General features: G+C 42.1%; 2 protein-coding genes across 4 annotated transcripts in view; one reads left to right on the forward strand and one right to left on the reverse strand.

Moving 5' to 3' along the window:
• Positions 1 to 11,175, forward strand: part of LOC146652749 (serine/threonine-protein kinase D3-like) — a 54,327-nt gene extending 43,152 nt beyond the window's left edge. For all 3 annotated transcript variants that reach the window (XM_085381318.1, XM_085381320.1, XM_085381319.1), the window contains 10 exons: positions 285 to 362; positions 3,016 to 3,292; positions 7,051 to 7,103; positions 7,213 to 7,285; positions 7,376 to 7,482; positions 7,744 to 7,905; positions 8,030 to 8,128; positions 8,451 to 8,718; positions 8,809 to 8,894; positions 9,735 to 11,175. In XM_085381318.1, the coding sequence (XP_085237444.1) occupies positions 285 to 362; positions 3,016 to 3,292; positions 7,051 to 7,103; positions 7,213 to 7,285; positions 7,376 to 7,482; positions 7,744 to 7,905; positions 8,030 to 8,128; positions 8,451 to 8,718; positions 8,809 to 8,894; positions 9,735 to 9,908 (1,377 nt within the window). In that variant the 3' untranslated portion in view covers positions 9,909 to 11,175. The remainder of the gene's footprint in view (positions 1 to 284; positions 363 to 3,015; positions 3,293 to 7,050; positions 7,104 to 7,212; positions 7,286 to 7,375; positions 7,483 to 7,743; positions 7,906 to 8,029; positions 8,129 to 8,450; positions 8,719 to 8,808; positions 8,895 to 9,734) is intronic.
• Positions 11,176 to 13,665: 2,490 nt separating this feature from the next.
• Positions 13,666 to 25,087, reverse strand: ndufaf7 (NADH:ubiquinone oxidoreductase complex assembly factor 7). Its single transcript, XM_085382455.1, has 10 exons — positions 24,712 to 25,087; positions 24,436 to 24,596; positions 23,994 to 24,074; positions 20,934 to 21,044; positions 20,620 to 20,833; positions 19,637 to 19,695; positions 18,990 to 19,103; positions 16,749 to 16,892; positions 14,883 to 15,056; positions 13,666 to 14,403 (listed from the first exon to the last, which is right to left on the reverse strand). The coding sequence occupies exons 1-10, from the start codon at positions 24,788 to 24,790 to the stop codon at positions 14,179 to 14,181; spliced, it is 1,362 nt and encodes a 453-aa protein (XP_085238581.1). The 5' UTR covers positions 24,791 to 25,087; the 3' UTR covers positions 13,666 to 14,178.
• Between the last annotated feature and the right edge of the window lie 878 nt (positions 25,088 to 25,965).

Consider the following 25,965-nt stretch of genomic DNA (forward strand, 5'->3'; position numbering starts at 1 on the left):
GCAAATGCTCTACTAGAAATGAACAAGCAGTTAAGTGCATCAGGTGAACACATCTATTGTCATCCAGGGAATTAAATTATTGGTCAATAAAAAGACTCTGTCCTACATATAGTACTGTTTGAAACGGTTTCTTGTACTTCAGATACTTCCATTTATATCCATCACTCAAAACCTCAAAGGAAAGTCTTTGATTACTGGAAACTAAAAGAGATTTAAAGATTTTTATTTTCTCTCTGGACTCAGATTCAAAGCATTCTCCCTAATGACAAGTTTTGTCTTTGCAGAGGAAGAGACATTACTGGAGGCTGGACAGCAAGAGTCTGACTCTGTTTCAGAATGAAAGTGGAGCCAAGTATTACAAGGTAGGAGACCCGGTGAGCCCCGGATCTAGTTTCAGCTGCTCGGCCAAACAAAGCAGCGACGTGAAGAGAAGAGCTGGAGGGAGTCGGGTTCATACCGTAACACAGCATGAACCTCATAAGACATTAACACACATCACTGTCTGCTTGTCCACTGTAATTGTTCCAAGAGCAGGTTGTCTATCATTGGTTGAAAGCTCTGTGTTGATAATGTAACTTAATATATTTAAAGAAAGGTGGCAAAGAAACATTAAAACTATCTGTTGTACCGACACTGACATTGAATAATGTGCCATTTACTGGCCATTTCAGTAAATGGCCTGTATTTGTATAGCGCTTTACTAGTCCCTAAGGACCCCAAAGCGCTTTACACATTCAGTCATCCACCCATTCACACACTGGTGATGGCAAGCTACATTGTAGCCACGGCCACCCTGGGGCGCGCTGACAGAGGCGAGGCTGCCGGACACTGGCGCCACCGGACCCTCTGACCACCACCAGTAGGCAACGGGTTTTGGACACAATGACGAGACTGTCCAAGCCAGGGCTTGAACTGGCAACCTTCCGATTACAAGGCGACCTCCCAACTCTTGAGCCACGATCGCCCATTGTGATTGTAACAAGAACTGGGTGCATACGTTTGAATTTATTTTAGACTTTCTTTAATCCAAGGACAAACATATACATTCGCTCACTCAAATATTTTTAAGAAGTGGTGCTGATGTTTCTACAATGTCTTAAGTTCACGTTGCTAAGGCCTGTTAACTGTTGGTGATCACAATTGGCTTCAACTGGTAGTTCCTCTTTGCCAGCATAAAAGGATTTGTTTGACACCACTCATTGGACTGACCCATACTCAAAACCATGGAGAAGTCCAAAGAATTCAGTGAAGATCTAAAAAGGTCATCCAAGATTCAAGATCATTGTTCAAAAAATTGTTGTTTGGATATGTCACCACTTTGGTGAGGTTGGGAAGACAAACCCAAACTGTCACCCTCGGATGATGGACAACCCAGGAACCACCAAGGTTGAAGCCTGCCATGAACAGTCCACAGTGAAGTGAGTTTTACGTCACTAGACTGAGTGGTTGCTGACCAAGAAAGAAGCCCCCTCTCCAGAATCAGCACCATCAAGCTTGACTAAAATTTCCAGCTGCCCACATGGACACGCCAAATAACTGCTGAAGAAAAACTTTATGATTTATACAAGATAAAGAGCCACAGTGATAAGAGGTGTTTGAGAAGTAAAGGTGAGGTTTTCAAACCTACTGTAAAGCATGGCGGTGGTAACATCATGTTCTGTGCCAAAGTAGATGAAATAATAAACAAAAAATACTTCAAATCCACAGACGCTTGAAACTTGGATACAATTAGCTGTTCAAACAGAACAGGCTAAATTTAAGCTTCTGGAATGGGCTTCACAAATCCTCGACCTCAACCCCATTAAAGATTTGTGGGCTACGCTTTAAAGCCATGTCCATGCCAGGAAACCAACCAGTTTGAATGAATTCTACCAATTCTGCCAATAAAAGGTGTCAAATATTCATATTGAACCAGAAGCTTGTTGGTGGCTACCAACTCTGGTCAACTTGCTAAATATTGGGTGTGATGTTTATATCTGAGCCCGTATGTAGGCTTTTGACCATGTGTGAATGAGAGAAAATCCAAAATAAATTCAAGCTCATAATTCTTGTTTTTAAAGTCATTAAAGATGCATGCTGCACAGTCATTTAACTGGAAAAGCAACAGTTCAAAGAAGTCACTAAAAGACCCAAATTACCACGACATTTATGCCCATGACGAGTGCCTGTAAACTTTAGCAGCAGTGTGCTCACTGATGTGTTTTTAATGACAGTGCAGATCTGTGGCTTTTATTTATTTTTTTAATCCAATTTTGAACTTCCAAGTTGGACTAAATAATTTCCTTGAAAACTGTGATCACTGAATTCAGCTGCAGCTCCATCACTTCCCTCTCTCATACCTCACGTCCTTTTATCTTGCGCCTGCCGCCAACCTGTTGACCTTTAGCACAAAGCGCAGCAGAAATCCTCCTTTGAAGAGAAAGCCAGGGAGGAGGTATGGAGCACAAGGCCGGGGAGGTGGGGTGGTTGGAGGGTGGGGGATCTGTGGTGGTTTTTGGAGATGTCGGGTCGCTTCCCTGCCGCCTCTTTGGCTCACTGCCACACTGCCAAGTGCCCGAAGCTTCTAAGGCACGTCCTGCCTTTTAATCAGAGGATGAAAAGATGGTGATGGGAGGGCGTGGCTCGGGGTGAACTTGGCAAAAGGTTCAAATGAGTCCGAGGAGCGTGGAGACACCACTGAGCCAATCGCTCTTTTTGAAATGTTTGATCTGGCATGGTTAAGGGTTTGTGGAGGGGTGCAGGGTTTCTGCACTCTGCCAGAAAAGGAAGGAAGAGAAGTTTTAAACACTGACATTCAAAGAGTGTCTTAGTTTTAGCAAGGAGAGGAGAGGTGCTCGGATGGAGCCCTCTGGATAATTTCAAGACCTCATGGATGATTCTGACTCTTAAAGAATAAAATCAAATCAGAGAAGATATGTTCTATAAGTGCCAAAGTTCAAGTTCAGGCTAAAGGGACCTTTTTAGATTACTTCATCCACAAGACCCAGGATTTAAACTTTCTTTTTTATTCCATAGGAGATCCCCCTGTCTGAGATCCTGCAGGTGGAGCCGGCGCAAGACTTTGGCAGACTGCCTCAGGGTAGCAACCCACACTGCTTTGAGATCATCACGGGCAGCATGGTGTACTACGTCGGGGAGGACAACGGTGGCCTCTACCACAACCCAGCTTTGGCAGCATCTGGCGTGGGACGGGATGTAGGGCAGAGTTGGGAGAAAGCCATCCGGCAGGCGCTGATGCCCGTCACACCCAAGGCTAGCGTCGGCACGGGGCCAGGCCAGGGGAAGGATCACAGTGAGTAACGGACCCTCTTTAGTCTTTGGTCCTGTTCTTGGTTTTGCCTGTTCCTTCTGTACCTTCAGCAGGAAATTCAGTTTTGTGTAAAAAAAAATACGGATGTGACCGCTGTGTCTGAAAAGCCAATGTAGAAGTTAATAGCCAAAAAACAAACAAACAAACAAACCCCCCCAAAAAAGTCCAGTCATTTTCTTTTCAAGCTCTCAATACTACCATGAACTGAATGGCTAAATAAATATAGAAGTGTCATAAACCTGCATTTATTCTAACGGCCAGCAGGGGGCGGTGGGTCTTGCTGCAATGGAACATTCTCATTTTTTTTAACTATGACTTCAGTAGATATGTTATGCTATCTGCAGGTCATACTGAAAAAAACAAACTAGGAATTAATTTTGTGAAGTATTGTCATTTCTAAGGTCAAAAATTGAGATTTAACCCGTGACTTATCAGACACAACTCAAAACACCAAGATGGCGACCGTGACAGTGTTTAGTTTGAGGCTTTTCAAACCAAGATCATGGTGGCTACACCAGTCTTTCTTTTACTCTCTCTGTGGTTTACAAGCATGTAAAAAGACAAAAACAGAATATTTGAGGAATTAGTCTTGCATTTATTCATGTTACATAAGACCCAACCTCTTGAGGAATGGCAACCAATCAAAAAAGTGAACCCAATAACATGACACTCATATTGGCTTGTTCATTCCAGCTAAATTAAATGATTGAAAATGAGAAAGCACCGTCAGTTCTCTTGCAAGATTTAATGGTCCATTGGCTCCCCAATGTGATAAAGTCGTTCCGTACAGTCAGAAACATTCCCAAAGCGTAATGGTTCCACCTCCATGCTTGACTGTGGGAATGTGTTACTGATGGTCTTCTTGGTGCCTTCAGGTCATTAACAAGCTTCTCCTGTGAGGCAAGCTCTTGTTTGGAGCTAAAGCACGAGGGTGACTGATGGTCATTTTAGATTTCTTTCATTTCCCATTTATCACCTTCTCACTGAGCTTCGTGTTGCTCGTCTTGTAGTCTGTTCTAGTCTTGTTCTTTGACATCTCGTTGCTCTTGTCCGTAGTGGTGGAGAGGCTGGAATGTTTGAAACCGGTTCTTTAGCGAGGTGTGCTTTATACACAACAAGGAGAGATCAGGAGTATCTGTAATTGATTAACTAACTCTAATCTGCGTGCCCATTTGGCTCACAGCCAGTCTGTGGAAGCAGGAACTCTAGCTGGGTTACAGATCAAATACATACTCAATGACACAAATCAATTGAACTTTTATGTAATGTGTTCTTTCTGGATTTTTGGTTGATACTCTGTTTCTCTCTGTTTAAATGAAACTATTGTAAAAATCAGAAACTGTTCATTTGTTTGTAAATGAACAAACTTACAAATTCAGCAGGAGATAAATTATTTCCCCCATTGTATGTATACTTATAGACATATTTTTAAACCTGTGGATATTTCCACTGATGGATTGCATCTACTTTTGTTGTACATGTAGTAGAAAAGCGTTGTTATGGTTTGTTCTACCTCTGACGACCTTTCTGTGTCAGTTTGTATATTTTTAGAAAGATGGAATATCTTTCTAAATTTTATCTTTATGTAATAAAAGGCAGATGTTTGATAATGGAGGCACACCCAGTGAGGTTCATGCACACTATATTAATGCCCATCTTTGCCCTTTGATACAGTAATGGAGTCGCTTCTGAAATCAGATTAGACTTTTTATGCTTTAATGGACGTGCGTTTGTTTGTTCGCCTGCGAAAAGCTTCCAAATATTGTTTTAGGAGGCCACCGTTACACAACACACACAAACACGCGCAGACACACGCCGTCTGCTGGCATTTTAACATGATTGAAGGGATTTCAGAGGATTTTCCGCTTCATCTCAGCTCCGATCCATCTCAGGTTAAACTGTCTCTTTGTCTGAAAATAAGAGTCTTAAGTTTCATCCTTTAAATTAGAGCACCTAAATGCACCTCGTGGAATTAAAGTAAAAGAGCATTAGCTGTTATTGAGCACAGTTGGTGTGTTATAAAAGTGCGGCGCTTCAGGGGACGCAGTCAGCAGTGGCGTTTTCCACTTGTTGAGTAATTAACGCGGAGCTTCAATTTCCTCCTGAAAATGGATGTTTTGTTTTTGAAATCATGGCATCAATAAGTTAATGCACCGGTGATGTAACACCACTTTTTGTTTTATTACCTCATAGACACACAGACCGCCACTGGACCTTTATAGTCATGTATAACCGAGGGAAATCCACCCCCACGCAAAAGAAAAAAAGGAAAGAAATGACACTGCTCTGCTGCAGATCCATTAGTGTCAAAGTTATATAAATGGAAGCAATCAGCAGGCATGCAAACACTGGTGCTGCGTTTACAGGTCGTGTGGTGTTCTGTGGAGATTATTGAAGCATTTAAAGACTTCATGTGATGTTATCCTTCTTTTTTTCCAGTGGTCCAACCGTTTTATTGTTGTTATTGTACTGTTATGAAATGTTATTCTATCTGACAAATTCTATCTATGCGACATAAACTTGCAGTGGTCGGGGTTTGTCTTTGTTAGGGAACAGCAGTAATCGCACAGGTTTAGACAGGAAGAAGCATTTCGTCAATTTAAAAGAGTCAGTATTTACAGAAAGAACCGTTTTTTCATGTCTGATCCATCCCTGCGGTCAAAGGTGATCACAGTGTAGGGGCTCTTGGTTATCTACCTGTTTTTTGTTTTTGTTTTTTAAATATTGATTATAGATTCATGATCGGATTAAGCTCTTGGGAATTTCCACTCCATGGATCCAAAATGTTAACTTGATGTTCTCACTTTTGCCTTGTGACGCTCCATCTTCCTGGAAAATGCAGATTGCCAACAAATTGCTCCTGGATCGCTTTCATGTGGCTCATTTCATGGAAACTCAGCAACCTGACCCCCTCAGAATCAGCTGTTTTTGTGCAATAACTTTAATATATTTGATAAAAACATGCTATTGGTTTATTAGTTTATTCTCAGGTGAGTCTCTAAATCTAAAGACAAAATCACAAACCAACATTTGCACTTTGTATGTTTGATCTGATACGTCACTGGAGGAAATGTCACAAGGTGTACAGGAGTGCAGTCCTAAGAATGTTTCGGATGCGCAAACTCCCAGGCCTCTAGTGAAAGAATTGCATCCCTGGGTCAAAATTCCTCAGCACTCTTTGCATATGTGTGCTTCCCACTTCGATAAACCTACATCAGCTCTGCATGGTGACCTAAATATCAACAGGCTGCCTATCTACATCAGACTGCAGGTATTGATCGCAGAGGGGTGACCCGATCAAACCCCGGGCAGCGATCCGAAATCGATATCAGCTCATCAGTTTTCTTTGCACAGAACGCGCCGTCGGCTTTCAGTGTCAGCCCGAATTAATGCTCCCATCACATGAAAGGAGGAGACAGGAAACAGAGGCTTTTATTCTTGTGAGATCTGGAAAACGATTTGGAGATCGTTGTCGCAGCTGGAAACGAAACGTCGTCAGGGCTCTTTTTGTCGTACAGTGTACAAAGAAATCCACATGTTTGATCCCAGCTGGAAATCTCCCGTCACCTCTGTCTTTGATAAACAAGGAAATGTTGGAAATGAGATTTTAATGATTTGGAGGTTGGGGGGAAAAAAACACGTGTTTGCTGTAAGTGAAGGGGGTTAAATACCTGCAGATTTCACCTTTTTTTTTTAATATATATAAATATGTATATGTATTTTATTTTGTGTCTTCTCAGAGGAACTGTCTATCAGCATATCAGTGTCCAACTCCCAGATACAAGAAAATGTGGTAAGCCATCACACACAAGCAGATTTTTTTTTCCTCTTTATTTCAGATTTGTCCGTACACAGTTAAGGATGTTCTCACAGTCTGAGGTGCTCTAATCTGTCTTGTTCAGGATATCAGCTCAGTGTATCAGATCTTTGCTGACGAGGTCCTCGGCTCGGGACAGTTTGGGATCGTTTATGGAGGTGAGAGGTCGTGTTAAAATGAGACATATTTTATATGCATTACAGGCAATTACAAACAATCAAATTGATCTCTTTTCTCATCTTCTGCAGGTAAACACAGAAAGACCGGCAGAGACGTGGCGATCAAAATCATCGACAAAATGCGGTTTCCTACTAAGCAGGAGAGCCAGCTGAGGAACGAGGTGGCCATACTTCAGGTGAGACGTGGCGAGCTTTATCAATTTAATGTGAGATTAAGTTAGAGCTGTACAATCAATCAAATTTTAATCTCACAATCTCGGCTTCCCACGATGAATGCAGTGATCAAACAATATTTAAGATGTAATCGAGCATCATGTGTGAGGAATCCTTTTTATAGTTTTAAAAAATGGATAACATCTTTACAAAACTGTTAATTACCTCATTAGATTGCTCCAGTTAGAATCTAGTTTTCACAGATTGTCTCCTATGTGTGACAGAACCTCCACCATCCGGGGATTGTTAACCTGGAGTGCATGTTTGAGACGCCCGAGCAGGTGTTTGTGGTCATGGAGAAGCTTCACGGCGACATGCTGGAGATGATTTTATCCAGCGAGAAGAGCCGGCTACCCGAACGGCTCACCAAGTTCCTGGTTACACAGGTGAGAACGTGAAAGCTCAGGCGGAAGGAGACACTTTTTTGTCTGTTTTCTTAGGCAGGGTTTATGTGGATGTCTGATAGGACTCTGATAGGAGTCATTCAGTTTGTGACTGTTGGGTCTGCAGATCCTGGTAGCCCTGAGGCATCTTCACTTCAAGAACATCGTCCACTGTGATCTGAAGCCTGAGAACGTCCTGCTGGCCTCTGCAGAGCCGTTTCCTCAGGTTAGTACAAATGCACTTTCCCACACTGAGGCAGCTCACCCAGGTGTTGCAATTGGTTGGAACTTGGTTGCTATTGCGCTGGTCCTTGATGTCATTCAGCTGCTTTCCAGGGAGCCTTGTCTTTGGGTCTGACAGTACTCCACACCAGTGCACTGCAGACCACAAGAACCAGAAGTTTTCATAGTACCGATCTCACCAAGGGTCCAGAGCAGAACGATAGTCGCCGCCACAGCTACCTTCTGTTTAATTATAAATTAGAAGGACGAGGAACTCACGGGAGAGCCAGTGGATTAATGCTGCATTTTTCCCCCCTCTCAACCAGGTGAAGCTCTGCGACTTTGGTTTCGCTCGTATCATCGGGGAGAAGTCGTTCCGCCGCTCAGTGGTTGGCACTCCGGCCTACTTGGCGCCCGAGGTGCTCCGCAGCAAAGGCTACAACCGATCTCTGGACATGTGGTCGGTCGGCGTCATCGTCTACGTCAGTCTGAGCGGGACGTTTCCCTTCAATGAGGACGAGGACATCAATGACCAGATCCAGAATGCCGCCTTCATGTACCCAGCCAACCCCTGGAAGGAGATCTCAGAAGAGGGTAAGGGAACATCTGGACTTGGGTTCATTCATGTTCACATTTGTAACAATTTGTGTGTTTTAACGCCACTTGACTATTCTTCTCCGACAGCCAAAGACCTGATTAATAACCTGCTGCAGGTGAAGATGAGGAAGCGCTACAGCGTGGACAAGTCGCTGAGCCACCCCTGGCTGCAGGTAACCAAACTGCTTTCCTTAGAAGAGTCTGCAGTATCGCATGAGCGTTATTAAAGTAAATAAAGATTTAATAATGACAATAATAATAATAATAATAATAATAATAATAATAATAATAATAAATTTTATTTATGAGCGCCTTTCAAGTCACCCAAGGACACTTTACAATAAGATAAAACACTTAGTAAAACAATGGCAGAATAAGAACAATAAAATAAAAGCACAAGATAAAATGAACAAACAGTGGATTCACAGTGAATATGCAGTACTTAATGAAAGTAAAACATTTATTCCCCCCTTTAGGAAAAAATGTAATGAGGTCATAGAGCAAGAAGGGCGAAGGCTGGTTTCTCATTCACTAGTCTTTGTGTAACCACAGGAGTCGCCTCCTGCTGGCCATTAGAATGAATGCAGATTCACGTTGGCTTCATATTTATGTTTTCGACTTGGAAGCTGTGTCCATCTTTTGTGTACAGTCTGTGATGCAGGACATAAAGTTATTATTTTAACTCTGTTTTTGAATGATCAAATCATACCTTAAATCACTGATTTAAAGGGACAGTTGACCTCTATATCAAATATACAACAATAGATTTTCTCAGGCTTATAGACATGCTTCTTAGCAGATTTCCACAGCCAAGGGGCAACCAATCAGAAGAAAGTTGGCTTAATAGGGGGGAGGAGCTAAAATGGCTTGTTTCAAATGGAGGATGAACTGGTCCAGTCTAACATAAATAAGGATTATTTTGAGCAATGAATCATGCAAAGCTCCTGTAGCAGTCAAAGATGGAGTGAAAGCTGAGCATAAAAAAAGTGTTTAATGTTGTCATTGTCGTCCAGGACTACCAGACCTGGCTGGACCTCAGGGAGTTCGAGACACGGCGAGGTGAGCGATACATCACTCACGAAAGCGACGATGCCCGATGGGAGGAATACGCTGACGAGAGAGGCTTGCACTACCCCAAACACTTCATCATGTCGCCCAACCTGGATGACATGGAGGAGGACCCCTAGAGGCCTTGGCCATGTTGACTTTTCTTAAGAGGGTTAGCCTCAAACCCGGGAAACTGTTGACAGAAGCGCCACTGTGTAGGCCGCAGGCTTTCCCCCATGACGGCGTGTGATGACCCATGAGGACACGCTGATCAGGCAGCTCACTGCAGCGATAATTCAGGTCCAGAGAATTAAAACTTTTCAAATATTTTATCTTTTTCCAGTTTCTTTTTCGTTTCTACAAAGCCATAAACAAACGGACGCTAAGAGCCGAAACACGGAAGCATCGTGTTTTTTCTCCCCAGAATTCAACTTGGGGCTTCAACATACGTCAGCACTGCCAGCGGAGTCGTGGAAGGGCTAATCCAAAACCAAACCATAGACTCAACTCACTTTTTCAGCTCGATAGCACAGTTTTAGCAGGTGGCCGTTACATTGTAGTTCTAAAAAGCTGTGTAGATGTCAATGTCGTCTTTTGTGACTAACTGGAACTCACGAGAAACAAGCGCTCTCTCCCGACTGTAGTTTTTGTTCTTGTTGGGATGTCTTTGCACTATTGGGAAAATTTTTTTTTCACGAGAATTTCACTGTCAGTAAGTCTCAGTTTGATCATCTGCAAAAGTTTGAAGCCATCTTAGCCTCCCTCGAGGCTGCAATTACAATCTTAAAATTAGAAAATGAATGTTGGCCAAATAGTCAACCAAACATTTATTCAATGCAGATTAAATTACTTTTATCTGACTAGTTTTGAGAACAGATTTGGCCTTTAAAGCATCAAAACAATATCAATGCTATGTTCCAAGACTGCAGTTCCTCTAATGGTCACTTGAGGCTGGCCCTGCGTCTAACAATGCTTCTTAAGTATGAAGTTTATTTAATGAACACTTCCTGGACTCAAATAAGAAATATTTTTTATGTACCATTAATTATTAGTAGAGTTGGTTAGTTTTTCTATTTAAAGAAACTCTTTTGCTAACAGACTTATTTTAGCTGGTGACAGATGCGGACGTTATATTCAAGTTAAGTGGGACATACATCACTGTCTCCGACCTGTAATAATGTGGCTGTATGGCAGAAACTTTTGCAGAGGAACAAACGTGAGTTATTTTCAGAAACTCTGGAAGAGCTGAGAAGAATCGAGCTGCTATTGTCTCCTTTGTCTTTCTGAACTCTAACGTGTTCGTCAATCCCGATCTGACTCCAGCCTGAGAATTTATTTCACATGTTTTATATTTTTGCAAGAAATGTTTTGTCATGTGGATGAAAATATTAAAGATGAACGGCAAAATGCGGGTGAGTCGTCATTGTTGTTCCTGTGCCAGTCGTCTTCTAGACGAGGCTCCAGCACTGTGGAAAAAACAGGCGGACGTCTTCACAGGTCTTGACTTACTCCATAGAGTTTGAGTTTTTCTGGCATTTGCTTTGCGCACTCTCAAGACAAAAACTTTGCCTTTATTTATCAGTCATAGGAAGTGATTTAAACCCTTCATTGGGCACCAGCAGTGTTTTACTCGAGGACTACTTGCACTCTTGTCACACTTCGACAGCCTATCCAAGTTTGCATGTTCTCCCTGTGCCTGTGTGCGCTCTCAGACTTCCTCTCACAGTCCAAAGACATGCGTGTTAGGTTTACTGATTGCTCTGACTGACTGTAGGTTAGTCCTGTGATTAACTAATGACCTGGACAGGTGTTCCACGTCTCACCCTGTGACAGCTGAAACCTTGTGACCCTGCACACATAGATGAAACTGATGGAAACAAATTATGTGGGCAAAATGTTTTTAAAAAAATCTGATTATTTGGGCTTTTTTTGTTTGTTTGTTTTTTTGTTTTTATTTTGAAAAATTGTAGTGTGGGTTTAATAATTGACCATAATTATGGTGGGTGAGAGGCGGGGTACACTCTGGACAGGTCACAGGCCTAACACACAGAGGGACTGACCGCCATTCAAACCAACTTAGAATCACCAAGTGATCTAACCCAACTAACTGCGTGCCTTTGGACTGTGGAAGGAAGCCCGAGTACCTGGAGAGAACACATGAAGTTCATGTGGGGGGGATTTTGTCAAATTTTGAGATTCGACTGTGTCCATGCCAAATCTGACCAAATTAATGAAGACTAACATAAATCTTTATTTTATTCATTTATTTTTAACTTGTTTCAGTTAAATAATGTTCTGTGGAACAAATATTAATGAAGGTTGTAGATCTTCAGTGTAGATCTTTTATAAACTGCTCGCAGTGAGGTTTGTGGATTTCTTGAGGAACGGATCAGTTTTGGATCAATACACATTACTGCTGCTACTTTTTTGTTTTCAATTTTCAATTACTATTTTAATAATTCTAAATAACCACTGCACTGAATCGAAGGCAGGTCTTTTCTGAACAAGTTCCCCCTAAAATTGGGCAACATGTACATACATATTTTGGTTGGATGTAGCATGAATTTGAATTTGGGGTGGACTGTTTAAGCTACACACAAAGTCTGATGTATCTATTGTGAATTGTTCCAATCTCAAGGATTTAAAAAGCACAAGTGTTTCTAAAATTTCGGATGCCGGTGGCAGATTCAAGGTGATAAACGTTTCAAACGTCTTCGCTCAAAACAGGTTTAATGAAATCATGCAATCCCTTCCAAATGTACTAGTCAGACTCTCCAGCGAGGGACACCATGAATCAGAGGAAAAGCTGATAGCGATCTGCAGGATGTTTGGAAATGATCATTTAATTACCAGTCCTGAACCCGATCGCCGCTCATCTGGAGGGCCGCTGCTTGTTTTGGCAGCAGCGACCCCACCGCCACCACATGTAACCGAATCTTTTAATTTCTACCGGAGGAGCGATGGGCTCGTTGTGAATGGCTGCTGCACAACAGTGAGCTCAGCTAACTGCTTCAAGATGTGCAGGATGGCAGCCGGCTGACCAATGGAACGAGATCCTCCTACGTCAGATGACCTATGACCCGAAGTGCTGCACAAGTCAAGTCAAGTTTATTTATAGAGCACATTTAAAAACAACCAAGGCTGACCAAAGTGCTGTACAGTAAATACAGATAAAAATACAATAGAACACAATTTCGTAAAACACCTCGCTGATCAAATAAAAAATAAACAAATAAATTAAACCTTTCTAAAAGCCAATGAAAAGAGGTGAGTTTTAAGAGCAGTTTTAAAAGTTTCTAGGCTTTTGGAGAATCTGACGTGAGGAGGTAAACTGTTCCACAGTCTGGGTGCAGCCACAGCAAACGCCCTCTCTCCCTTTGTCTTTGATTTATACCTGGGAACATCTAAAAGCATCAGATCGGCTGACCTCAAAGATCTCCTGGGGCGATAAGTACTAAGGAGTTCTGACAGGTAAGAAGGTGCAGTGCCATTTAAAACCTTAAAAGCCAGCAGTAAGATTTTAAAATCAATCCTAAAAGCAACTGGGAGCCAGTGGAGAGAGCAGAGAACCGGAGTGATGTGGTCTCTTTTTTTTGAACCGGTCAACAGGCGAGCGGCAGCGTTCTGCACCAGTTGAAGGCGATGTAGACAGGAACGATCTAGGCCAGCATAGAGGGAATTACAGTAGTCCAGCTGTGAAGTAATAAAAGCATGGACCACTCTTTCTAGATCGTTCCTGCAAAGGTAAGACTTGACTTTGGCTAAAATCCGTAAATGATAAAAAGATCCCTTAACTACAGAGCTGATTTGTTTATCAAGTTTAAATCCAGTTTAATCCAGTCATTCAGTGTCTGGTGTCCATAATCTGACAAATCTGACAAGAACAGTCCACGAATGTTTTAATGTTTTGAAATTTTTATTTATAGGTCATAAAACTACAAAATGTGTTTTCCTTAAATATTTGTTAAAACACATCAGAACATGATCTTTTAAACCAACAGACATTTCGTAATGTCCAAACTCTCACACTCCCCAAGTTAAAGTGCCAAAAACTGCAGTTCCTCTAATGTCCACTTGAGGCTTTCTCCAAAAGGCCCCATAGACTTCCATATTAAAAAGTTCAACTTTACAGCAGAAACAAACATGTTTACAGCTACAAAAGAACAGTTTTGGCCTTTTTGGATAGTTTCCTCCTTTATAATGACTCTACAGGAGTGAATCTAATTAATGACTCACCCATTTTGGATTTCACACAGGCTTAAAGGAAGTGATGAAGCAGCTGTCTGCTCGTTTTTAGCTCTGTAAATCTCTTTGTTTGCTTTGTGGTGCAGTCAGTTCAAGAAGTTTGGGACAGTGTAGTTGTTTACACTCACTACTGACCCGGCAGCCAAAATTTCAAAGTCGTCTCTTTCAGGCGAACTTGAGCTCGGTGAATCCGGCCACAGGCAGCGGTGCCGGGCTCTTCTTCTTCTCAAGCTTTAGCCCCTGTGGTTTCTGGGGCTTGGCAAGGCGACTGGGGTGCAGCAGGCTGAAGAAATGGAAGCGCTCGCCCATCTTGGCGGGGTTGGTCAGCATGTTGTAGCTGCTGATAAGCTGCTTCCTGGTGGACGGGTCGCTGCAGTTCCTCAGCAGAATCTGTGGAGAACAACTGGGGGTTAAAGCCTCGGGGCATACTGTGTGTCTGATATCCTGGTTTTCTAACTGTGGGCCACAGCGTGTCACTCAGAAACACTAAAATGTTTTTGGATCATCTTACAATCATACGATGTTTTACTTTTCTTTGTGCTCATTTTTTTAGTTCTGTCACAAAGTAAGTTTCACTGAACTAACAGCTTCACCTGCCCAGAAATGGCGACAATATGTCTGCTGAAAGTTTTTCCCTGCACAGCATTTTTCTGCAGAGGTTGTAATATTTTTAAACTTGTGAATGAACTTTTGCATAAACCTGGTGGGAATGCACCCTAGGTCTGTGTATTCAAATTTTAACCTGAAACTAAGAAAAAGGAGCAGTGAGTCACACTCTTTGATGTTGGATTTCCACCAAATGAGGAAATGACACTAAAAGAAATCATGCTGATTGTTTTTATTGGCATCTGTCAGTGATGAAGACTCACCTGCATCCTGGTGTCAATACCCATGTTCTTCAGGAACGTATTCTGAGTGACGGGGCCCAGACAGGCCACGCCTCCTCCCGCCATCCTCCGCAGATAGTTGAAATCCACGTCTGCGGTGAGGTCGGCAGAGCCAGGGGAGGCGAGGACGTCATGAAGCTGGTGACCTTTAAAACCCTGACCAACAGCAAAGGAGCAAAATGATGAGCAAACCTATGATGGGTTCAACGCAAAACCTTATTTACAGTGGCAGTAGCAAATTTGAGCTAAGTAGCGGCTTCTTACACAGTTTTTCCTTCAAACTACATGAGGGGATGTTTAAGAAGTACAGCATGAATAAAAGGTTTAAAACTAAACCTATTTCTAACCATCTAAAACGATTCTAACCCAGTAAAAAAAAAAAAAAAAAAAAAAAAAGCTGTGAAATCTTAGCAACCTCAGAAGAAGAATTGAGGAAGAGGAGCGACGGGCCGGTTGACCCTGGTTTCCCCCTGCCTGACGCACAGGAGCCTTTCTGCTTCCTACAGCTGCTTCCTTCCACTAGAGCTGAACAAAACATGCTCACATGAAGGTCTAAACCTCAAACTGGTCCTCACGAAGACAAAAGAATTACAAAGCACGACAGCTGGAGGACACACGGAGTGCACTGTATGTGATCAATAAAAACGACAAATTAAAGACTCAACATACATCCAACTCTGAATTGTTCCTATCAAAATGTGTGCATGAGGTCCTAAAATACTGATGGAAGTATTAGAGACTGCATTAAAGTCAACCTGTTTTTACCACTGTTGTGTAAAATAAGCAGGTCCGTTGAGCTGCTCTAAACCTTTATTCCTGAAATGATTGTTTATTAGTTGATTAACTGCATACTCATACTTACTAATTCAGTTTAAACACTAAAGCATTCAGTTTATTAACAAAAATCTTTGGTTGCAGCCTAGCAGCAGCTTCTGAGGCTACAACATTTAAGTGCACAAAAACTGCAGTTCCTCTAATGTCCACTTGAGGCTGTCTTGAAAAACGAGTCAGTTCCCATACACAAAAACGTCCAACATGTTTACAGCCTGCTACAAAAAAAAAAACTGTTTTGGCTTCTGGAAAGCTTCACCCTTCAAAAGAACTGTATAGGGGAGATTTTTTCCCAGTTCATTCACATTTATACTCCATTAATGCTTAAAGTTAGGGGCGTGGTCACTCTGGCAGACTGCTTCCTCTCTCGAGGTTACCTGTGTTGAAAGATGAAATTCTTGGATGATATTAGTATGTTAATTAGCACTAATTAGCAGGTATCTGTATCAGCTGTACAGTTTATGATAAAGCGTGCTAACATAGCTAGAAATGGTGGTAACCTCCATCTTTTGTGTACAGTCTATGGCCAGTCCCTCTTGTTGTTAGGCGTAGTTGGATAAAAACTACCAAACATGAAAGAAAAATAAGTCTTACCATTCTGTTGTATTCGCAGGTATCAGTAATTTTAAAACTAGCGTGAATGACATCCCAAAAATCCCTCCTTGAGGCCCAGGTGGGGTCACAGTGGGCAGACCCACCCTGCTCACTGTGGGACTCAGTAGCTGCACATGTAGGGCACATCTGCACTGTGTGCTGCCCACAGTGGGACCCGCAGTGTACCAACCCACCCACCCACCGTACGCCCAGACCCTAGGTGAGGGCTGCCCTACGTGCCCCACACACGCCCCACTGTACGATGCCTACATGTGCCCCACAGTTCCATTTCACGCTGGCACAATCCATCGCAGTAACTGAGGATTTTTTACAATATGCAGACTTGGACGTTTTTATCTGGCTGACTTTGAACATATGTGACACAGGAAGCTTTAGCAGACGGGCTTGATGCGTGTGTCGTACTCTGAACGTGTCCGTCTTGGTTCCATTGTGGCCATAGTCGATGATCAGCGCCGCACCGCCGTCCTCTATGATGCGCCGGGCCAGCTGCTGCACAATGACCCCGCCCTCTGCAGACACTTCCACATGATCCCGCTTTTCATCTGCCTGACACACACACACACACACACACACACACACACACACACTAACTTAATAGTACATTGCTTCACTCTATCATCTCTGCTGGAGACAAAAACATGGCTGGACTGTAAACACACACAGGTCAGGTTTCCACCTTTTAAAGGTTGACTGGACATCTTTTGGAATTATTTATTAATCAAAAAGCTGAAATTTCCTCAAGTTCGAGCTTCTCAAATGTGATGTTTTCTTTTCTGCTTTATTTAGCGTTCATTTTTCTTTGACTGGAACAAATGACACTTACAGACGTCTTGTTGAACTCTGAACATTTTCCCTTTTTCAAACAGTCCATAAACAAATGCAGTGTGATAAACTTGATCGGAACAAGTGAGGAGAGTTCAATTCAGCAGTTCGTCTCCTGTTTAAAAAAAAGCTGAACTTAATTTCTCATTTTGTCTTCCTACATTTTCCATGATACCTCATAAACAACCCTCAGGTACAGTTATCCATCATTTAAGGCAAGAAAAGGATCATTTAAAAGGTGAATCTTCACTACAGACGCAGAAATAACACTGGCTGAAACAGAGTTTCAAAAATCGGTGAGATTACGATGGCCACGCCCTTCTTTTATAGTCAGTTAATCAGCCAGAAATAGTAAACAGACATTTTTTTCTTCCTTTCTGTTGCCTTGCAGATCCCTCAAACCATCTTAAGGGGACTGTATCTGCGACAGATGAGCTTCATCAGTTTGTATTCATAATCATAGCTATGACACCATGAAGGCTGAACCAAGCCCCTTGCCACCCACAGGGATGTGCACCTATTGTGAAGGCAAACCAAGACATCGTTCCCAGGTTGCAATCAAATCAGCCAGCATTCAAGCATGGGTGACGCCCCATAATGAGGAAATAAAGACTGACGAACCCGCTACACCTCCTGACCCGGACAAACAAAATGTCTGGTTACTGTAAACTCATCGAAACAACGTTAGTGTTCGTTGGATGGTCAGTCAGGTCCTGGCACAAAGATTAGTGATCTTCATATGTCACATTTTATGCAACCTCCACGTGGAGCATCACGACTACCAGGACCTTTCGCACCATTTACACCACGGGTGGGGGAACTCCAGGCCTCGAGTGCCGGTGTCCTGCAGGTTTTAGATGTGTCCCAGCTGATTCAAATGGCTAAACGACCTCCTCAACATGTCTTGAAGTTCTCCAGAGGCCTGGTAATGAACTAATCATTTGATTCAGGTGTGTTGACCCAGGGTGAGATCTAAAATCTGCAGGACACTGGTCCTTGAGGCCTGGAGTTCCCCACACCTGATTAACACAGTGAAGAAAAGAGCCTTACAACTAAAGGTCCTCGACATCTTCCTACCCGGGATAGCTGCATCCATCAAAAGTACCAATGGAACCTTCAGGAGGGTAGTTCTAGTCCTGTAGAACATTTCCAGCAGTAATACTCCCTTAAGAGTCACGATTACTCCTGCAGTTTACCTTTACAGCCAGCACATGACTTCAAACTGTTCCAAAACTACATCTACTTAAGTGTTTATATTTTCCACAGTGCAAAGGAGAAACAATTCCCCTTTAATCCAAACATCCAGACTTTTATATCCTTGGAGGTTTATCTGAACTTACAAAGCATTTTTTTTCACCCACTTTAAAAACTGATGTCCTTCAGTCTTTTAAACGTTGTGGAAATTGACTCTTCAGACAGACTCTCTGAGGTTTGTTTTACAGCCCTCATCTGGTTTTTTATTGCCCACATTTATGCCATCTATACATCCACAGCCTGCTTGATTTGGCCTCTCCAGCTCAGCTCAGACACTTTGAACATCCTGCCAAAGGTCTGACATCATCATCATTATTACTGTCATCGTCTTCCTCGGCAGAAGCGGGTCTTAATAAAAGGCGGGATTCATTTCTCTTTGAGGTCATCTGAACTTTTAAAATTCAAACAATGAGCCACTTTATCTGGTTTCAAGAACCAGAGAGGCCTTAATAAACTGTGATGTGGTAACCATAAAGGAGTGTAGATTTTATTTGGAAACTGTAAAAAGCAGATGTTAATAAATGTGTGCTTTGCTTTCCTGGACACAGAAGCTCTACATTTACTGACCTGCACGAGCGACGTCGAGGCCAGGGTCGGAGCCGGCGCCACGACAAACCTCAGCGTGTCCGGCTTCTCTGGGTCGATGTCCACCAACACCTCCCTCCAGCCTTTCTCCGTCCTCTGCCCCAAACAGAGAAACGGACATGTTTAGATGGGCCTCTGTGGACAAAACAGCTGAAAGGCGTTCTTATTATGAGGGCGCTGCAGGCGTCAACAGCAAACATCAGAGGAACAGCCACTCAGAAACCTTTGCACAAGACATGAAATCTGTTTTTCATATGGTTTTATTTAAACTTAAAGCAGAGCATAATGACTTCGCTACAGGTTTTTCTTGTTAACACAAAGATTCACCAATTTTCACTTTGCTAAAACTCAGATACGGAAAAATTAATCAAAGAACAGTTGCTGCTAAATTACACAAATAACCTATCACATAAACAGCCTATCTTTCACCAAATACAGCCGTTAAACACAGTTTTATGGACTTCTTGTGTTTTGATTTGGTGCCATCTGGTGGTAGGAACAATCATGACAGTGTAGTCAAATGCAATGCAAGACCACAGTATACAGAGGACTTTAAGGACTAATATGACAGTAAAGAAAAAGCTTTATTGCTACATAAATATTTCACACACTGTGTTTTTAAATCTCACCTGGAATTTGTGAATTGGCAGGGCGTCAAAGAACTCATGAGCGACAAAGATACTAAATCCTGGAAGAAGAGGAAAAACTCAATGAAGATAAGATAACCTTTATTAGTCCCACACGTGGGAAATTTGTTAAATAAAAACAGAGAAAGACAACCAAGACTAGCACAAAACGGTAGCCCATAATTACATAATCTAACTGCTAAAACTTTAGTTACAAAAAATTACGAGAAAGTAAAGAGGAGATAAGAAGGAAGCGCAGAATGAGTGGAGCTGCTGTAACAGGCTGCCACGCACGGGGGGCGCCGGAAGTGAAAAAACATATTTTAATAGAGATTAAAAGCGAACACATAAAGAACTCAAATGGAAACAGTAACAGTATCAGCCTGAAGCCTGATGTCCTCAGATCAATTCAGCACTGAAAATACTCACTGTCAAAACCATAAACTGTATATAAAAACAGGGAACACTTCCTCAAACCTGCATTTTTTTTTATTGTCCACCAGAGGGCGACTCCTCTGGTAGCAGAATGGCTTCTTATTGTAAAGATATTTCTGAGGTAATGACCCAACTTTTCATTTGAAGCACAAGCAGAGGCTTTCCTAATGACCTTATGGACTCGGTGTTAGTAAAGTCTTACTGAATAAAACACGAGGTTTAATGTGTGATTAACAGTCTAATTTAGTGTTGATGTTAAAGTAGGGTATGTTTGATGAGTGTGCAGTGTACCTCATTTGTCAAATCTGGCTTCAAAACATAAAATGTCTATGGCCAAAACACTCATAAAACAAAACAATGACTTTGGTAACCAGTTTCAGGTATTTGTCATTTTTACACAAACTCCTAAACTATAGATGGACTAACTGTGCTTATGTGCTTACTTTAACCAGGAAACACCCTGCTAACATCTTCAGGTTCTCTAATTTTGTGGCATGGAGTTGTTCCATATAAACCAGTACGACCACAGCCTGCTTTCTGCTCCGGTGTACCTGTCGGGACATCGTCTAACCGGCGGTACCACGACACCGGTAGCCCTGCTTCAGTTTCTCCGCGACGGTAAACCAGATCATCTTCTGCGTCTGCCTCCTGGCTGCGGTTTCCCGTCAGATTCTGAGCCTGAAGCAGACTCAGAGCCGGACTCACCTCGACCAGGTGCAGCGACACAGAGGCCCCGCCCAGCACCGACTGCAACTGACTGAACACCTGAAGAGAGAAAAAATTGCAACTTGATGACACAGATGTTTCCACTTTGGGGTGAAATCTTTAGTCTTTCATAGAAAAGCGTTAAGCCTGGCTGACGTACTCTGATGACGTCACTCGCCAGCGATCCTTTTCCAGGTCCGAGCTCAACCAGCTGCAGCTGTTTGGGTTGACCAGCTGCCATCCACTCACTGATGATCCACACTCCGATCAGCTGGAGGAGACCAAACATGTTTGAACCAGCAGGAGAAGCACAAAGTTTTCTTATCTTACTGAATCTAAACGTGCTGCTTTCAAGGAAAGTCAAGTCATTTCCACCATATGTAGCAGTACAGTACACAGTGAAGACCATGGTGCTACACATAACAGTAGAGACAGGACCGCATAAAGTGCAAGTGTGTGAAAATGGCAAACAAACAGTGCAACAGCACAATACAGACACAACACGGTGCAGAGAGCTTCATACCTGGATCACCAGGTCTGTGACATTAAACAGCTGAACTTTATGCAAAAGGAACTTTTTTTTTTACTGCACATGAACACTGATTTCAAGCAGCATGAAAAAACACAAAAGCCCTCACTGTAAGGTGTCTTACTCATCTGTCTTCTTGTCCTGATCACATCATACTTATCGTATTCCAGGGTTTAAACAAAGGAAAACTCACAAAAAAACTTCTTTAAAACCACACTGCCTGTGATTTATCTTTTCGGTAGGAGCCAAATTTTTTTTAAAATAAAGTATGTATGTATTTTATTATACATTCATAGTCATCATATGCATTCATACTGAAAGTCTGTATTCACAAACTGTATTCACTTAGCCTCTGTGCTAAGAAAATGCATTGACCGACCATAGGTGTTTGAAGCCACAATCTCAGTTCCAAACTCTTTGAGCCTCTGAGGCATCACTTTTTCCGTGTGACTCCTGGATTGCTGGAAGATCTCGTTTTTTAAGTACGTTTTTAGTTTTGTTCATTCCTCAAAAAGCAAGAGGACAAGCAGAAGCCCACAAACTGTGACCAGCTCTGACACGATCGGAGCACCAATGAAGCAGGAATTTATCGTCATCTATCAGCATTTGACCTAGAAGCTGATCCCACGTGCCGTGAGAACAGGGCTGCGTCATTTTATACCATACTTGCAAATACCGCTATAATTTTTTTTTTACATGATATAAAAGCATCATATCATGATATCTATGACACAGGACCATCCTGTTATTCTCCCCAGCACGCACAACAACTGAAAACCAATTAATAATAATTTTTAATGGGCCTATTTTAATTTTTAATTGAAAATATTTTGGAACATATTTACTAGGGGTGCAACGATACACAAAATTCACGGTTCGGTTCGGTTCGATACTTTGGTGTCACGGTTCGATATTTTTTCGATACAAAAAAATGTTCATGCATTTTTAATTTGTCATTTATTAAAATTATAAATATATATTTTAACTCAAAAGTACAGTTTTTAAATTTAACCCTAACCCTTGTGCGTGTTTTTTATTTTGACAGCGAATGCGCACCTGCGGACCACTTATGTGCAGCCCTGGTTATTTAGCTCATCATATTGCAGCCACAGAAATTCTTTTGTCCATGAAACCATAAAGCTGCACTTTCTTTTTGCCTTATAGTCTGATTTGTCATAACTTCTCCGTTTTGTGGTAAGCTTTTCTTTGGCTGTCACTTCTTCACCCTGACCTGTCTTATTTGGCTCAGCAGAACTGAAATGCTTTTACACACTCACTCACATAAGCTCAGCGATTCTCTGCGCGATCAACCTCTCACATGTTTAAGCTTGCTGCGGGAGATTTCACTTGTCATGTTTGCATAGTAAGCTAACGATTGATAAGACGATGTCAGAGGAATTGGTGCACAAATTATCATCACTCACAGATCAGTGCTGTCGCTCTCTATACACAGTTCGCACGATTGCAAAGTGAAAGCAAAAAAACAAGCGCAAATTCAAACGCGACTTCAATATGTCACATATTGACAGTGGCTCACCGATGCCAATGACATAATTACCCAGCTACATTTCTGAAAGAATGCAAAAGCATTGACATATATTTTTCCTACAATAGCCCGACGGGCAGGGAAGAGATAGATTTTGGTAGCCCGACTGAAAACATCGCTAGCTCCAGGACGTCGGGCTAGCGATATTGCAAGCCCTGTATCTGATTGAGGAATCACTCATCTTTGGAAAAGAGAGTTTATTACAGAGAAATGTCTCTTTCCAAAATAAAAGCTATACTATCCGCTTCTTCTGGGCTATATTCTCAGCAGCATAAGGAGAATCACGTGCTAACAGCTGTCTAAATGACTCGACTAAAGTTAGTAGCATGCTTGCTTTTTTTTGTCTGCTTCCACTTGTCTTTGCACTAGGATGATGTCGGCGTAAATGTGCAGTCATATTCGTTGTGTTCCCACTAGTGATTTCAGGTTAATCTCGTTGAAATGACCTTAACGCCACAACACGGCAAATCTCCGTTAACGAGCTACCGCCGATCGCTCCGTGCATGGGGCTAGACGGCCAACACGTTAACGAGCTAACTGCGCTAACACACTAGTTCACACCAATGTAATTGAGCATTGCATGGCACATCCAACATACTGTTTTACTTTAGTCCATGACTCGCTTACCTTCAGGGTCATACGTCACATGAAAACCAAAATAATTCCAAACGCCAGATCTGAATGAGGTTCAATTTGCCTGTTGCAAGTAGAGCTTAACTTCTGTCTCGCTAGCTTGCCCTGCGCTCTTCCTTCTGACTATGCTGTCTGTGTTGAGCGCTCAGTGGATCTGCGCTCGACACTGCAGCCTAGGCGGAGTAGTCGAACACAGATTCACTGAGCGCTCAACACAGACAGCATCGTCAGAAGGAAAATTTATAAAATAAATTACAAATGTTGTATTGTTCGATACATATGCGTACCGAACCGAAAGCACTGTATCGAACGGTTCAATATCGATACGAATATCGCTGCACCCCTAATATTTACTATTGATGAAGTATGTGTCAACCGCTAACAGTAAAATGACCGACGAAGGCCGATCAAAGACACGTTTACCTGATGTGAACAGTGTATATCAGAGGCCGGCTGAGTGGAAACATCATGTGGAGTGAAACTGAAAGTTTGAGGGGTTTTTCCAGCCTCACCTCTCCAAAGATCTGGCTGATTTCTGGTGAAGTGATGAAATCTCCTTCAGGTCCCAGCATGTTGTTCCTCACATAATAACCCTGAGAAGGGGGAAAACAAACAAGGAAAAGATACTCACTAAAAACAGGAAAACCAGCAGCTGCTTTTACATGCTAACACTATCATTGGATTGGTGGTTACCACAAAGCCCCAGAGAGTTCAGACCACAGGAGTCACTGTGAGGTCTGGGTGTTCATAATTTGAGTTTAAGTTTGTTACAGACAGAGGATGACCTGAGAGACTGAACTAAGGCCCAGAAAGACAGAAATAAGGGTTATTTAAATTTGTTATAGTAAAGTCAGAGGATTCAAAAGTGAACAAAAGCTTTGCTTTTGAATTCTGATCCATGACCTGCAAGTGGTACTCTGGCACACACTTAAGGTGGAGTTAATCATTCTGTACCGTCACAGGGTTGGTGAGCACCTCCCTCATGTACTCTGCCACAGGGATCGGCCCCGTGGCTTTTATTTTAGAGGTCAGGTGGCGCAGCATGGAGGGTGGTTTGTTGTTTCCATCAGGTGCAGAGCTGCAGAAGAGTTTGGAAGGGGCTGCTTGCCATCGCACTGTCACACAGAAACATTCAATTCATACATTTAAAATCTCATACCGTCCCCATGTTTATCTACACTAATAAACTATTAATTGAATTTGAATTTATTATCTGGATTGACCTCTCACCTGCTGCTGCCGGCCTGACAGGGTGGATAAAACCTCTGCTGAGCAGCTGCTGTGCTTTAACACAGAGAAGAGCCCTCATTCTGCTTCACAGGAAAGAACAGAACCACCTCATTACTGGATATTACTTTAACCACATGGAGGGACTCTCTGCTCTTTGACAGCACAGCGGCTAGCCGGTTAGCTTCAACTACGAGGTTTCTGTTGTTTTTAAGGATACAAAAACAACAGAAACCTGCCGTCGGAGGCGACGTTTCATCTCCTGGTACACAAGATAAAAACGTCTGAATGCGTTTATGGATATCCGTGTGTAAGTTACCGCAGGTCAAACGCTGCACCGTCCCCGTGCAAAAGCGTTAAAGCAACACATGCTAACGCTAAGCTCGTCGCAGTAATAGAGATACCATCCGGTTAAGTGTCAAAATAAAACTTAAAGAAAATGAATCTCAACGAGTGATTAAAGATATACAGTAAATATAAATTATTGTACGAAAACCCAAAGCAGCAATAAAACACTAAAGAAATGATACAGTAATAGTATAAATCGGCCTACATCTTTCTAATGTATCTGAATTATGTTTCATGCCTATAAACTTGATACATTCTGCACGACATGAAAACCACAGCGATACATCTTTCTTCTTTCTTAATCTTCAGTCTCTGTGAATTTGTCTCTGTTTATTCCAGAGCACATTAAGCCAACACCTGCCCTTCAGTGTCCCGTTAGATTTTTTTAAGTCCATTGTGGAAAGTAGCTTTCAATAAATGGATTCTTTCCCATTAATAGTCATTGACATTTTATTTTGAAAGATCTTTCTCCATTTCCTTTGATATCGTGTTTTAAAACAGCATCTTGACGCTTCAGACGGACAACAAACGCTGTGATTGGAGGACAGACGGTTACGTAGGGGACTCGTTTTTAATATTTGATTTAATATTTTTTTAGCGTGCTCATCAACATAATTTACCTTAGTTATTTGTGTAAAACATATCATTTAGATTTATTTGTTTTTATGTAACGAATCAATCTAAAAAAAAAAAAAGTAAAGCGTGCGTGTTGCCATATTGGCCGGAAATGCCGCCAAAAATCTTTGGCCAAGTATCGACATCACACCTCAGTCATATATGACTACAAAAATATAAAAATAAAAACCGACGCTGTCTGTTTTATATCTTATATCTGAGGTTCATTTCAAATAAAGGTCCGTAAACGAACTTAGAAGGGATGCTTCTCTGGGAGACTAGAACTTGCCTGAA

Source organism: Rhamphochromis longiceps, linkage group LG15 (genome assembly GCF_057381845.1).
Source record: "Rhamphochromis longiceps isolate RC_006_pf linkage group LG15, R_longiceps_female_GT1.1, whole genome shotgun sequence".
In the NCBI taxonomy this organism is placed as follows: Eukaryota; Metazoa; Chordata; class Actinopteri; order Cichliformes; family Cichlidae; genus Rhamphochromis; species Rhamphochromis longiceps.